Below are 15,282 nucleotides of genomic sequence, written 5' to 3'. Positions count from 1 at the left end.
CCAAGGATGTTTCTCAGTAAAAGTACTGTACACAAGGTAATGATTAACATTTAGCTGAAGAAGATAAAGACACACCGAAAGTTTGCAGACCGCTAAATTTACAGACCTCATCTACACTTAGAGATGGGTTGGAAATGGGTACTCTTTACCTTCTGCTTTGATTTCTTCATGTCTTCTCTTTTAAGCAGTTACTCCCTTTTGCCATAAATGCACATAGGAATGCATTTCTGTGCAAAATGAAGTGTGAAAGATTTTTGTTCATGCTGCCCGTACTTCTACCTCACACACACTTTGCCTATCCTATCTGCAAATGCACATACACAATGATAAATGGCTGTGGTGGGTGGCTAAGCATGTTAATGCCTAATCTCATCAGCCTTATCTCTTACAGAGGTCACAAGATCAAGTGGTGTGGGGCTGAGCTAAACACCAAGAAGATTGTATAAGCAGTCTATGTAATAGTTTATCTGGCATGAACTGCACTGCTGCACTCTGGGTTTGCTTTCCAAAGAATGTAAAATCCAGATTCTGAAAGTTTCATTTGAAATTGTTGCTGTAGTAGTGTTTGGTAATTAAGCGCTCAGAAAGCCAAGCGAGTTCAAGGTGCGTCAGCAACTCAAAGCCCTGCAGCGGCGCACTCCTCTATCGAGTTTGAAAGCGGTTTTGCTTCTCAGACGAGCTAAATCAGATGCCCTCGGTGAGGGAGATGAGTTAGACCGAGCGCTTGTGAACCTGTAACTCAGAGACATTGCTTGGCATTTAAGCGGCTTTGATATGGTGACATGTGACGTGGACGAAGTTATCGCCTGGCTGGCAGGTGAGACAGACAGCGGCTCACAGAGAGATGCAGCCGTTTCATCTGCTGTTTACCAGCTCGCTCATCACACACCGCTTCAAACAGGCTCGGTCTGCTGCTGCTGCTGCTGCTGCTGTAACATTGTGGGGTCGCATCCTTGTGGATCTGAACACACAACTTACAGGAGGGGGTTGTCTGTGAGCTAGTTTGTTTCTACTGATTAAATAAGTAAAAAATAAAAATTTAAAATCCTCTTCCTGTTTTGTTTATTGCATATGCATTTTGCACATATTTATTTTAAAAAACAGAATCTCTTCACTTCATGTGTATTAGCCTCACAGCTGCTTTATGAAGCTGTTCAAACAGTTGGCATGTAACGCCTCTCCATTATGCATGCGTGTATATATCTGTGTGTTTGACTTTTGCGCATATGGGCTCGTCTCGGTGCGTGCCAGTGCTCTGTGCTAAAACTCTCATCACTCTCATCGGGAGATAAAGTGGGCAAGCCATTTCATGTGGTCGTACAGAAGTCGTCTCCAGCCCCGGGTGTTTTGCAGGGAAGCTGTCACAGCAGCTTTTAGCCGGAACCGCAACATGAAAGATCCCTCTTTGAGCAGTCGGGTTATGTGTGTAATTCTCTCTGACGTGTTTATTCAACTTTCATTTTCAAATGTCACAGAAATCTCTCCCCCCTCCACCACCTCTAAGAATATCCCTGCTAATTACCGCCTGAAAGGACATGGTGTGTTAGAAAACTTAGCAGGTTGCGCCCATACGCCCTTTCAGTTTTCAGAAACAACATAAAACTCTGAGTTTCTGAGTTTAAGACTTTATGATGCTCATAAATAAATGTACTTAGAGAAAATTAGTGAGGAAGCTTTCTGGTGCGTGTGTGTGCGTGTCCCTACAGGAAAAAAAATTTTCTTTTTTTTTCTATCAGTAACTGACTTATAACTTAGATACAGAATTATTCTTGCATAATTTCCAATGCTTATACTTAACTTTAAAAGCCTGGCTCAACCGCTGTACACATAGTGTGAAAATATACATCTTCATTTCCACTGAAACCTATTTTGGTGTTATTTACATAAAAGCTGCATTTTCAGTGGCGTTTCACGTCCGGACTGGAGATTGCTTTTGCCCTTTTCCACTGTGTCTGTGCATCTGGAATTTTCACTCAGAAGTCCTGTACATGCCAGGTAGAGAAGTAAATAAACAAATAAATATATGTACACACATGTATGTACATTTGTGTTTATACGAGGCAGTCCTCATGGGCTGAGAGAAGGGTGAGACAGCTTGTGTGTGAAAGTCTTTTTATTTTTATTTTCCTGTGGCCACTCAGTCCTGCTGTCTCCTCTTCCGGACTCCCTGCATGTACGCGTTTATCTCATAAAAGACGTCTGGATGCTGCTTGCCTCCGACGTTCAGCCTTTCTCTGGACAGGACACCTCTGAATGTCTGTGTGCGAGTAGATGAGTTCTCCATGTTTTGTCTCCTCCTGCAGGATGAACCCAACTAAGTGCCACTTATTGTGTCCTTTATTTTTTCTTTTCTTCTTTTTCCATCCACAGCAACAAGGTGCTGCCACCACGGTGTACTGCGCAGTGGCCCCAGAGCTGGAGGGGCTGGGCGGCATGTACTTCAACAACTGCTTCCGCTGCCAGCCGTCCAACCAAGCCCAGGATCTGAGCAGCGCCGCCGGCCTGTGGGAGCTGAGTGAGCGCCTGGTTGCAGAGCGATCAGTCGGGATCCAGTCCCTCTAACGGACTGAGATCCAGGATGGCGTGAGGAAGAAGTCAAAGTGGAAGCTGTTGATGTTGACTTGGGGGTGAACTTAATAAAAGACTCTGACTGCTTTATACAAAAACTGACAAACCAGAAGAGGTCTGCATGGATATGTCACATCACTACAGGGCTAAAACACGCTACATACACAGTGAGGAGGGGGTTTCATTTACAGCTTAAGTTCAAGTGTAACTTTCTTTTGTTACTTTACAGTAGGAACTCGAGAACTTAGAAAGAATAGTTATTTTTTATCTGCTGTCGTCTTGTAACCCTTTGACCGCACAAAGTTCATGAGTAAGCATAGAGTCGGATTGCAGCTATATAAGAAATACCATCTTCCAATTGAATGTCTTTGTAATCAGTATCATTTTGGTGATAGACTTTGGTGCAGACTTTTCTGCCGAGTTATGGAGTCTAACCTTTTGAGAAATAAAAAGTAGAGAGCATAGGACCCTTACGGATATATAAACACGCTAGAGGTATGTTTCTTATGACTATTTACATTATTCTGCAATAATTTAATCTTTATCAATGTCCTTACTAGTTGTCTGTACAGTATTTACATCCACCTGATTTGTAGAGGGCATCCTAATTTTCTTCTTGCGATGGTCAAACTAGAGTTTCTGTACTAAATCTGAATTACAATTTGGAGATTTATGGAATGATATTTTACCACTATGGAAGAGTCTTATTTACAAATACCAGGATCTTTCCTTTTCCCTGCGTCTCCTCTTGCTGTTGTACGAGAATTTGCAATTTCAGTTTGTTGTTTCGTTTTGAAATTGTAATCTTTAGTATTGAGCCTCTGTATTTGGGTTGGGTCGTCCTGAAGCCGCTGGGAGGGCGAGTCGCTTTTGAGACATTGTGCTTCATGGCAGTCCAGGTGCCGTAGGTTGTTCATAAAACAGCATTCCAGTGTCATAATATCTGAAATTGAAAGAAGAAAGGGAAAAAAAATAAACATGGGAAAGCATTCAACAAATCCATGTGCTTGTTTTTAATACGAAATTCTAAAAGTGCATTCATTTGTAGGCCGTTAGTGAGTGATATTTGTGTAGGAATGTGAGGAATAACTTAATTTATCAGTGTTATACATTCTAGCTCACATTAGATGCAAACAATCACATTATTGAAACGTTAGATTTAAGGTCTGTGTTAACACAGAAGCTTTTACACCATGTGTTGAAAGGACAGATCAGTCAATCATACAAACAGCCTCACATACATTTTCAGTGGCCTTTAAAGCCGGAAAATAATTTCAAAAGAACTATATTACATTTCTAACCTGCATCATAAGTGATTAGATAATTATCTTCAAAACATAAGGAAAAGAAACAAATTTATTGATCAACACAGGGATACATGTGATAGAGTCCGTCTTGTTACTGTGGTAGTTAGCAAAACGAGCTTTAAATCAGCAATAGAATGGTGAGCAATTAATACTCTTAATTTAACATAATTTGTCATTTTCTTACTTTAAAATCCTTCAGATTTCAAATAGTTTGCAATAATTAATAAATGTATTTGTACGTCAGCTTACACATATTGCATTGTCCAGTTTTTCATTTAGTTTTAGAACAAAGTTCTGTTACTTTAGTTTTATGCACTGTATGTTTCTCAAGTTTGTTAAATTTCAAGTTTTAAGTGTGTCTGCTTTTATTAAATGATATTTTTTTAAAAGCATGAACTAGGTTTAACAAATTAGAGTATGTGACATTGTTTCATATTTAGGCCCAGATTAAATATTTGTGTCACCGTAAATTAGAATACAAAACATTGTAGTTAATGTCTGACAGTAAATGAAAGGTAGAATGGCACTATTATCCTCAGTTGTTTGGAAGGAAATAAGTGAGTAAAAAGATCAACATAACCACAATCAATAATAATAATATTTTTAGATAAAAAAGATTAAATGCATTTTAATCTCTTTTTTAACAAAAAAAAAAAACTTTTACCCTTGAAGCAAATACAATTCCAGGAAAAGTGACCAGCCTACAGCAGTGCTGTGTCCTGCAGGTGTCTTATCATTGTCCTTTCACATCACTGGACCCACGTCAGAGCACCACAGCATCTGACACGTTCACACTCTAGAGTTAACTCAGAAAGCATTTCACTAAGTTTCCCTGGTTATGAATCGACTAGGATAGCACCTGAAACTTAAATAAAAATGTATAATAAAGTTTTTCCAAATGACAGTGTGATTTTAGAGAACAGCTCAGGAAGAAACTTAACTGAATGAAGTCCCATTGAACACTATTGTAGTTTTAAACTGTACAGGAAAAAAAATATGAGTGCTGTCCATGGTGCTGATTAGACTCTTTAACATTTTATAAATATTTTAAAAAATAAGTATAAAAGTTTATATTTTAACCCTGCAGATTGTTGAGCCTCTCCATGAACCTCTGAGGGGGATGATTTCACAAAATGGTTCACCCCTGGCAGGCAGATCTCCACATTGTTTACTTTGCCAAGTTGTTTGATAAAACAAATTATTCTTATTCTTTATTGCTCATTCTTACAGCGATGGCAGAAAGACAGTACATCTCTTCAAAAGTATTCATGCTTCTTGATCTTTTTATATATTTTGCAATAAACATGGCTTCTCTGAATTTTCCAATGATGATCTGTGGCTTGTGACGAATGCTCGTGCTGTTTGCAGATCTCAGTGGCGTCTTCAGAGCTACCGATTGTGTCTTGGTTGCCTATTCGATTATTGTTGCTCTACCCAGTCTGTCAGTTCAGGCGCACGGTCTTGGTAGTTTTGCAATTGTGTCAAACTTTTTCAATTTCCAAAAAATGGATTGAAGAATGCCCCATGAGATGTTCAAAGCTTGAAATAATGTTTCACAATCTCATTCTGCTTTAAACTTCTCCACAATTTTCTCTCAAACTCTCTGGCATGTTTCTTGGTCTTTATAATACTGTTTGATCTCTAATCAATGACTAAACTGTCACTGAATTGAACACAGATAATTGAAGGTTATTGGCTACCCCAAATATTATCTACGGATACCAAAGGAAGGAGGAGTAAATACAAATACATATGTGTACAAAAAAAAAACCACAAAAAAATCAATACAATAATGGTTTATCATATAAAATCCTAATTAAAAGAAGTTTGTGGTTACAACGTGAAAACTTTGGTAAAGGTTCAAGGGATATGAATACTTTGAACATAAATGAAGAATTTGCCATGTGCTTTCTATTTATCATGTCTGTGTGTGAGACTAATGCCTGAATAATTTATTGGCTCATTGAAGAGAAATTTATTTCAGGAAGCTTTTAACTGGACAGGAGACCAAAGGAGAATTCTCTGATGGTGAACAAACAGCTTGATGTCTGCGGTGGTCTGCGGTGGTCTGCGGTGGTCTGCAGTGCAGCGACCGCAGATCTCTGGGTGGGTCCCTGAGTGGATGGGGAGGGTCCTGCCTGGCTTCATCCTATCGATCAGACCGTATCGGAATCATCTGATAGCTAATCGATAAGCTACACTTCCTCTCTGCGAGCAGGAAGAAGAGAGAATCATGGCTTTCATGAGAGGTGCTCCTTGATCCTTTGACCCCAGACTCAGGTCGCCCTTTCCCCCTCCACAACACATCGTTTCCTATTTTCTCCCTCTTCATTTCCCCCATCCCTTTATCGCTCTCTCCTGTAATAACACAGCCTGCTCAACAGTATAATAACCGAAAGTCAGTGTAAACCAAATAACCAATATACTCTGAAATGTTATTTTAATTTGTTGGATTTACAGCTGATTTTTTTTTTCCCCCTTCACTGGGTTTATTTCAATTTAGGCAGTAATTGTTTACGACTCACCATTTCATTTTCCATTATTGTTTTTATTTCTTCTTGTGATTAATTCCACCTTTCAGAGAATAATTATGAGAGGATTGATTTGATTATGCCTTTGTTCTGCTCCTATTGGCTCCATTGACTGAAGGAATGCCATGTTGCCATTTCAAGCGGATATATTTAATGATCACAATCAATGTTAAAGCTCTCTCCGGACTCAACTAACCCAATAAATATCTGCCAAGAGGAACTTTACCATCTTACGACGGTAGGCAATAAAAGTCTTACTCTCTGCTCTCCCACCTCCCTTTCGCTCTCTTTTTATCTTGTCCTTCTGAAGATGGCTCCAGGATTAAAATTGTTGATCAATTTTCATAAAGTATCGCTGGATGTGAGTCAATGGAAATATTGTTTTCTTTCAATATCTAACTATGTGCTTTGCTTGCAGATTGTTTTCTTTTATATGGAGTGCAAGACTATAATGTAATTCAAGCATCTCACTGGAACTACTTTGGAATTTATTAGCACAGTTTAATAATAATGAAAAAAGTTATCTGTAGTGCAGATTTTTTTTAGATTATTTAAATGCAAGAAAACACAAAGCTTTTTTTTTTACCATTTATTTTCTCCCCTGCTAAAAACACTCGAAAAGCCTTAAAATGAATATCTAATTTTATTGCTATAACATAATCTGACACTGAAAAGTCCATCTTTTAATTTGAGTCTCTTCCATCTGCGTCGACATATGAATTTATTTTTTAAGAATCACCAGTTCAACCATTTCTTTTACCCTCAGCAGTCTCTGTAAAATAAATGAAAGTGGAGCTCCTTTTAAATTTCGATTTCTTAAAGTTGATCTTATTTATCAATGTTTTGTATTGAAGGGACGAATAAAGTGGACAAGTCACCATAACCACCGCTGCATGTTTTTGTTACAGGATCATTTATTTTCTCTCTTTGACTCTTTTTTTTTTAAAAAAAACAGTGAAATTAAAATGAAAGATTTCTGTTTAACACACACACACATATATGTTGACTTACTGTAACTGTTAGCAAGAAATGCATAAAAATGCATATCAGAGAAAACGAACACAGTAGGTTGGTAAACATCAGTTTTCATATTTGACTGGTTTTAGCTGTAATTTCACCTGGGAAATAAAAGTTGGATTTTTCATATTTTTTAATGTGAAATTATGGAATAATAAACAATTATTTTAACATTTTTCTTTTACAAAATTGGCTATACTGTTTCTCCTTTTTCTGAAAATCTAGCAAATTTACTCATTCTCTCACTTCTCACATCACAGAAGTGATGTGTGGTAAAGTGGATGTTTTTACTCCCCACCTTGCCTCAGTCTCTCATTTGGTCATTTATAAGTGGCTTTAGAAGCAGTATTTGAATCCAGATTCCTGGCATGCACTGATTTCCAATCAAATGCACTTATTTTCCCCTGTAGATCTGCTTGTGCAATCTATAACTTTCTGTTTTTTTTCTTTATTGAAGTCCCAACACAGTGCCTTTGAGGAAATACTTCCAGCTCCAAATCCCCAGTGCATCCTCACTACAAGACAGCGTGACCTTGTAAACCCTGAGTTATTTTACTCACCTATTGTGTGAGGATAGAAAGAAAAGGTAAGAGAAAGGGGCGAAGAGAAGGACTGGGGGAGGTGGAAAAGGGGGGAAAAAAGCCCCTGCCTGTCACAGCTTTCAAACACAAAGAAAAATGAGCACTTGGGCTGAAGTACAATTATTAGCCCCTGTCTACAGATTCATCACACCATAGAGAGGCAGGAGGGAGCGAGGGCGGAGTGGAGCAATAGGCTGAGTGGAGAAACACTGGAAAAAGAACTGTGTGGGTAACAGCAAAGCTGTGCAGATGAAAAAGACAATGAGGAGGAGAGAAAAGTGCAAGCAAATAGAAACGGGGGCTGTTACACAGTAAATGCAAAATGAAGTATGCAAAGCTGCTGGGGAGCTGCGAGAGTCGAGGGGAAGGGAGATTTTTGGGAAATAAAGGAAGAAGAAAGAACACGGCAGAGGTAGAGGAGGGAGAAGAAGGTAAAATGAAATAAGAGGATTTGTCAGACCAGTGGTTGGTGGCAGTAATAAAGCCCGCTAATCTGAGGGGAAACGCTTGACTGCTCACACACTGACTCTCTTGACGCCACACTTTACCACCAGGCCAGCCCAAGGTCACACACACACACACACACACACACACACACACACACACACACACACACACACACACACACACACACACACACACACACACACACACGCACACACCCACATGCACACGTCCCAATCCAAACACACACATACTAAAGTGGAGCAAAGAGGTGCAGCTTACATGTGGCTTCGAATCGGGTGTGTTTTTGTGTGATTCTAAACTTTGTACTATCACTTCACCCGTCGGTGCAGCTCACATGTTCTGTTCGCCTCACAATGTTGTTTTTTCTTTTTTTCTCTCTGTCACTCATCATCTTCACAAAACTCCCCATGCAGCCATGTTGATTTTGAGATCTCATTTTTCTCCGTTTCTTAACTGGCTCCGCGGTGCAGATCAATACCTATCAAAACTATTACATAAATACATCTGTCATGAGCAAGATAGCAGAGCAGGGACGCGGTGTTTCTTGCCATTGTAGGGTGAAAGGAGGGATTCAGTGCACGCTCTCAGAGGACAGTAAGTGTTATTTTGTGTGACCAGGTGTGTCAGGAGCTTCGAAAGGTTGTTATTGAGCCTTGGTAAATGACCCATAACCTGCAATACCACACAGTAAGCCTCCAACTGCAGCTTTGTTACTGTTACTGTGTCACTTCCTGTGTTCATATTGCTTTCCTGTGTGCTTTTTCTCACACTTTACATATTTAGTAGAAAAACTACAGAAAGGTACAAAAATGCATTATTTTTAAGCTGCATCTACACAACAATTGGGATCACAAAATCTAATATGCATGGAATGTGAAGGGATTTTTTAGACATGAAACAATAAAACCAACAAGCATAGAAAGCAATTAGTTTGACCTCATGAGTTTAGACTTTCTTAATCTTTTAAACCAATCAATATTTCTATTGCATATTTCTGAGAGTTTCAAAGCTTTTCTTCAGGGTTTTTATACTTCTTTTCCATCCAGTTCCAACTTATTCTCTAAGGAGTTATTTTTAATGTTTTCAGCGACAACTCTGAGCGTTGAATCAGCCAGGAAGAAAAACGACTCTACCTGAATGAGAGTTGTGTAGACATAACAGAAAACAAATCAGATTTGGATTTTCAAGAAAAAATTTTACATTTAATTATGGTTTCCTTAATACAATCTGTGAAAACTGTTTTTTTCTTAATCACCCACAAAAGATACCCAAAGTACCATTAGATGACAACATGACATCTGAAGAGCTTACAGAGAAGCACCTCTGAGATCCTGTGTGATATTTTTGCAGTATTTTTTTTTTTACCAGCTGTGCTTTATTTTTGTGCCTGACATTTCCACTTTTGTCCCTCAAATCTTTCCTATTTTTTTTTTTTACAATTTGCTGTTAATGCCAATGACTAATAAAGCAGCAATATCCAGGAGAAAATCTGTGAAATAACTTTAGAAATCTTTCGAAATGTTGATTAAAACACTTGGATATCAGACAAAACAGTTTCATTCTTCTCAGGTTTGATTGCTGAAGCTCATGGGTATAGAGACGGCTTACTTGTGACTCATGAAGTTGGTTGTTTGATGAGTTTATGAAGTCAGGTCGGCTGCGTTCATGAAACCATAATTTAAGGTAAATTTTACAGTTCAGGATCTGTTGAGACTGAGATGATAAATGTATTTTGAATACCTTCTATCAAGATGTTAAATGTTTAGCTGTGATTTCAAAGAATCAAAGGCAAAACAGACAGAAACTGCTCTGGTGTTTCATCGCATCTCTCTCTTCTGGAGACAGTTTTTCTTTTTTTGACTCTCCAGAATCAGATTTTTATCTCTCTTCATCCTTTGGCATTTTTCACACATCACTTTTTACCGACAACGCTGATTAATGATGCGATACAGATTTACATGTCATGCTGAAATAGCACAATAACCTGCACGCAGATAATCACCTCATTGGGAAACACTCTGGCCTCTCTCCATTCACAATTACTATTGTGTATTTTATCATAAAACCAGTCTCCAACAATGCGCCTAATGGCTTTATTGGCAGCTGACCAGAACCTGCTTGTAAATAATTCTGATAGTGTTTGGGTCTAATAAATTACACTCATATATGCAAACACAGTAAAATCATAACAATTTCCAAATGTGTGCATGGGCAGAGGTGGGGTGGTGAAAGGCGAAGAGATTTATGCTGCTTGCAGTCGGCCGGCTTCATCACTCACTCAGCCATCTTCAACTTTTTTTTTTCCTTTTTTTTATTTGTTTAATTTCCAAATGCGATTGCTCCACCACTCCCCCTCTCCTAGCTGATAAATGCAAAGGATCATGGGAAGAGTGGAGCAAGATTAATACACATAATTTTTTTTAACTGGACAATCATACCCAGCCCCCATAGCCCTCTTAAAATTAATAATAAAAAAGTAATGCGGTTAGAGTGCTCTGAGGAGTAAAAGCCATTTCTGCCGGAACATGATGTAACCAACCGCTGCAATGTAAACTGATATAAGGCTGCATTTTCTTACTGTTTGGATTTGAAAGCCTTTTCATCAAATAAAATAATAAATAAATAAATTAAAGTGCTGCTTTAAGAGTAACAAAAGTGGTGTACGTGTTAGAGTGTGTGAAAACAAATTCAAATAACAGTACTTGTAAAAAGTAACTTGTTATTAATAACTATATAAAAGAAAGAGCCGTAAGGATGGTTCATCCTGCCTTTTATAGGGATCGCAGCAAAAAAGTCACAGTTTTGCTACATTTATAAACTGCAACTATGATTAAAACAACAGAAAAACTTCAGGCTGTGCATGAAGTAAACTCCAGCAAATCCAAATAAACAGCCTTTTGCCCTGCAGCGTCTGAGTCCTTCATCTTTTATGTCATATTGAATGTTGAACTAAACTTTATGTTCCTCAAAAATGCTTTAGTTGTCATGCCTGAAAAGATATATTTTCCCAAAATATTTTTTCTGAATTTCTCAGAATTTTAGGCATAAAAGAAAAAAAAAAACATCAATATGAAATCATTAATTGATTTCTTTCTTTAAAAATTCAATAATTAAAGGGGAACCTCTTTATTTAACAGAGCAACACTGACGTGTTTTTGTGTAACTGCATTTGAAATAAAAAGCTACAGAATGAATAATATCCTGACAAAGAGTCTGAACATCACCCTCTTTAAGAACATTATACAGCTACAACTGTAAGAAAGTGCATTCATTTCCCCAACATGACTTAAAAAGCCTTGTTAGGACTTACTAAAAAACCTGGTTTATTTTATTAAATAAACTTATTTAACATTTATTCTTTGGTCATTTGACAGAGAGAACCTCATGTTATATTTTAGTACACATTTAACATGTGAGACATTTAAAATTTAAACTTAAAAAATGTAACTTTTGTAGTGCAAAAATTAAAACAATTATTTCTATAAGTTTATTAGTGGGATACCAAAGATTCTACTTTTAAAATTATTGATCAACATATGTGCTTCTTTGTTTTGTTTAGTTTTTTTCTCTTTTTTACACTTAAAAAGCGTTTGTTTTTAGAAACTGACAAACAGCACATTTGGTGACAAGTATAACTAAAATAATAATGTAGCCAGTCTTGTGGTGCAGCCTGGGGAGAAACGCATTTGGAAGAATAAAAATGTACATTGTGAATTGCCACAGTGTGTATGTTATAAATGGGGGTAGAAGAGTCACCTCTCAAAAACACACTCACATACCTACGAGATTAATTACAAGGGCCGTGAATCACTGTGCAATTAATTAACTCATCCCCAGTAATGAGTGCGTGTGTGTGTGAGTGTGTGTGTGTGTCACCCAGACAGTCCCTCCATCTCTTCACCTCTCGGCCTGTCCCCTCTCTAATTGCTTCCCTCTCTATTAAAATGCAGTCTGTTGTGACATCACTCAACCCTCCCATAGAGCAGGGCCAGTGTGCTGGACAAGCCACACACACACACACACCCACACACGCATGCACACACTTTTCACAGAGCACACACTGAGTGCGTTTAAAGGAAGATGTCAGACGCAGGCAGAAAACTATAAAGATTTGGCTCCTTGAAAGTGAGTCAGAGCGAGTGGAGTGCCAGCAGAGAACAGAGCCGCGCTGAGAAAAATGAAACGCTGATGGTCCACAGGGTGCTTTAAATCCATCGAATCATTCCAGAAAGCTACTGAGCCACTTTCACATCCGATAACTCCCTGTGCTTACACAGGTTTGTTTGTGTCAGAACGCTGGTGAGTCATTGACAGAACAGAAGGAAAACTGTTTGGGTTTTTGTCATCATTGCTTGATTTAATTTGTGGATTATGTTTGCAGGCTGCAAACTTCATGAAGAATTTCATCAACAACTAATAACTTCAGTACATAATGTCTCTTCAGTAGACAGGATATTAACATAATCACTCCGAATGACGTCTGACATAACTTTAGAAAATATTTGTTTCTCATAAATAGGAAAAACAAAGATGTTTTTAAGGCTTTAAGTGCAGAAAAAGTTGCAGGTCCACGTTGGGGTTTGTCTAAAATGATTTACAATGTTTGTCAGATTTTACAATTTCTTTGTACATTAGTTACAAAAGAAATTTCAATAATAAATTAAAGACTTTCACGTAAAAAAAGAGAAAAAAAACTTGGTTTGTTGTAGTTTGAAGGAAAAAAAGTTTTTATCTTGAATAAATTAAGACAAATTGCAACTCCTTAAATCTTGACATTAACTCACCAAACATATTTTGCTCTTGCTGTTTCTTGCTTATTGATTTTTTATTTTTTTTAAATGTCATTATAGTAGATGACCTACCCATATTAGATGTGTGCAAAAAGGTGCACAAAAAAACTGACGCGTGCATCAGTCAAAAATATCTTAAAATTATTTATGTTTGGTCTTTGTTCATGTTCAGACAAATCCCACCTTTAATTTACGGGCATTTATAGTAGATTTAATAAATATTGAGCTCCTTAAAGATTTTTAAATGTTGATTTTTTTTTTCCCCTCATACTTAAATGCTCCACATCATCTAGTGACTTAATGCAAGAGTCGTGATGTAATTAAATCCAAAACAATGATTTTTAAATTATTCAAGGGGAAAATAATGATCCAAACCAAGCAGAAAAAAGAAAATTCCTTTTGTTCTTCAGAACTATTTGCATCACCCTTACTTTCTACAACTTCTGTCAAATCTCTGTGATTGGAGGGATTTTGAGCACGAAGAAACAGTTTCAGTCACAGCATCTAAAGCGGATATATATATATATGTATTTATTTTTTCATTTATCTTGTTACTTTATAATGATAAGTGTGTCTAGAAAGTGTAAATTAGTAAGAGATGTTTTCCTTCTCTCTGGGGAATAAATATATTGTGACAAATGGGGCCAGTTTTCTCTGCATCTCCTCAGACTAAGAAAGACAAGAGAAACTGTTATCATGCCAGGGCGGGAGAAGGATGCAAGAACCCAGCTAATGGAGGGAACTTGTCCACTTTTACAGTCAGACGATTGTTCAAAAGTTCACAGTAGAAAATGTGACAAATGTGCTGGCTGACTACCCATGTAGTGTGAGAGTAACATACAGGGAGGAGAGAAGATCTGAAGCTCATTGTATCTTTGCACTTTGATCCTCCAATTTCCTCAGGTTCAAAAAACAAACTTGCACTGGTTTACATGAATAAATTCTGTTTGGAAAAAACTGTGATAAATAAATAAGAAGGTCTAGAATAAAATTGTTTCAAACTCAGTTACTTTTGACATCTCAACCTTGAATCTATATTTTATGAAGAAGAGGATATTGACTTTATTTCTGCTGCGTTGTTGCTGAAAGTTACCATGCGGGGAGCAGTTTTTGTAACATGCATTATAATATTCCAGAGTATATTAAGAATTGCTTGACCACATTTCTGTGAGGATGACAATGAAAAACATGACAATAACTCAGAACTCAGCCTAATGCCAGGCTTTCTGTCCCCGCTCCCTTTCTCTCATTGTCTCCCTCAGAGCTAATCTGATTGGTGAATAAATCATGCTGACATCAGCGTGGATGGAAGTTGGTCTACTCCTCGGCGAGGTGAGAGCAGCGGCGTGCTCCTCGGCGATCACGAGGACAGTGGATAACAAATCTCTCTTTTATCATTCCCTGACTTTCCCTGACATTTAAAAAGCTATTAACACCACTGAGATTCACCCTCGTGTACATTTCATATGGAAGCACGTCCCCCTCAACACACATATGTGCTCGCCTGCTGCTCAGTCACAGGGTTTTTACGCTCTCGTGTGTGTGTGTGGGAATAATCTCAGTGATAATGCAAGTCCAAATGACCCCAGCAGAGCAGTGAATTATACCTTAATAAGATTTTCACACCTGCCCCTGTTCTGTGAGATTAAAGGAAAGAGATTCAGCTCACTGCTGCTGATACACTGACATTTTGGAACCCTGATCTCCCCCATCAAGATGCAGAACCTCCCTCTCAGCTCCCTCCAGCTTTGTAACAAATGGACACCAAGCGCTTGTTGTCTTGGAGTGACTGCCTCTGTAAATAGTAATTATCCACCAATTCATTCATATGTACAGGCTATACACTGTAAACACCACCAGCACAATGGCGTTTACTGTTGAGCACTGTATTAATTTACGGCCCATTATTGTAAAGCCCACTGTTACAATGCGAGGGAGCATTTATTGTAATCAGAAGAATGATAGAGACTGGAAACACTGCCAATGCATGTAATGTACCCACAACCAGTCCGCCTGACAA

At 38.0% G+C, this 15,282-nt stretch overlaps 2 protein-coding genes across 2 annotated transcripts in view; one reads left to right on the top strand and one right to left on the bottom strand.

Moving 5' to 3' along the window:
* wwox (WW domain containing oxidoreductase) overlaps positions 1 to 3,557 on the top strand; it is a 157,703-nt gene extending 154,146 nt beyond the window's left edge. Inside the window, exon 9 of the mRNA XM_055027698.1 lies at positions 2,371 to 3,557. Coding sequence (XP_054883673.1) covers positions 2,371 to 2,562 — 192 coding nt within the window. The 3' untranslated portion in view covers positions 2,563 to 3,557. The remainder of the gene's footprint in view (positions 1 to 2,370) is intronic.
* LOC129358590 (transcription factor Maf-like) overlaps positions 3,399 to 15,282 on the bottom strand; it is a 45,722-nt gene continuing 33,838 nt past the window's right edge. The window contains exon 3 of the mRNA XM_055027701.1: positions 3,399 to 3,511. The gene's annotated coding sequence lies outside the window, so the exon portion shown is untranslated. The remainder of the gene's footprint in view (positions 3,512 to 15,282) is intronic.

The sequence above is a fragment of the Poeciliopsis prolifica genome, unplaced genomic scaffold (assembly GCF_027474105.1).
Source record: "Poeciliopsis prolifica strain line A6 unplaced genomic scaffold, Auburn_PproV2 SCAFFOLD001, whole genome shotgun sequence".
NCBI classification, from domain to species: Eukaryota; Metazoa; Chordata; class Actinopteri; order Cyprinodontiformes; family Poeciliidae; genus Poeciliopsis; species Poeciliopsis prolifica.
This window is presented reverse-complemented; position numbering and strand designations above follow the sequence as displayed.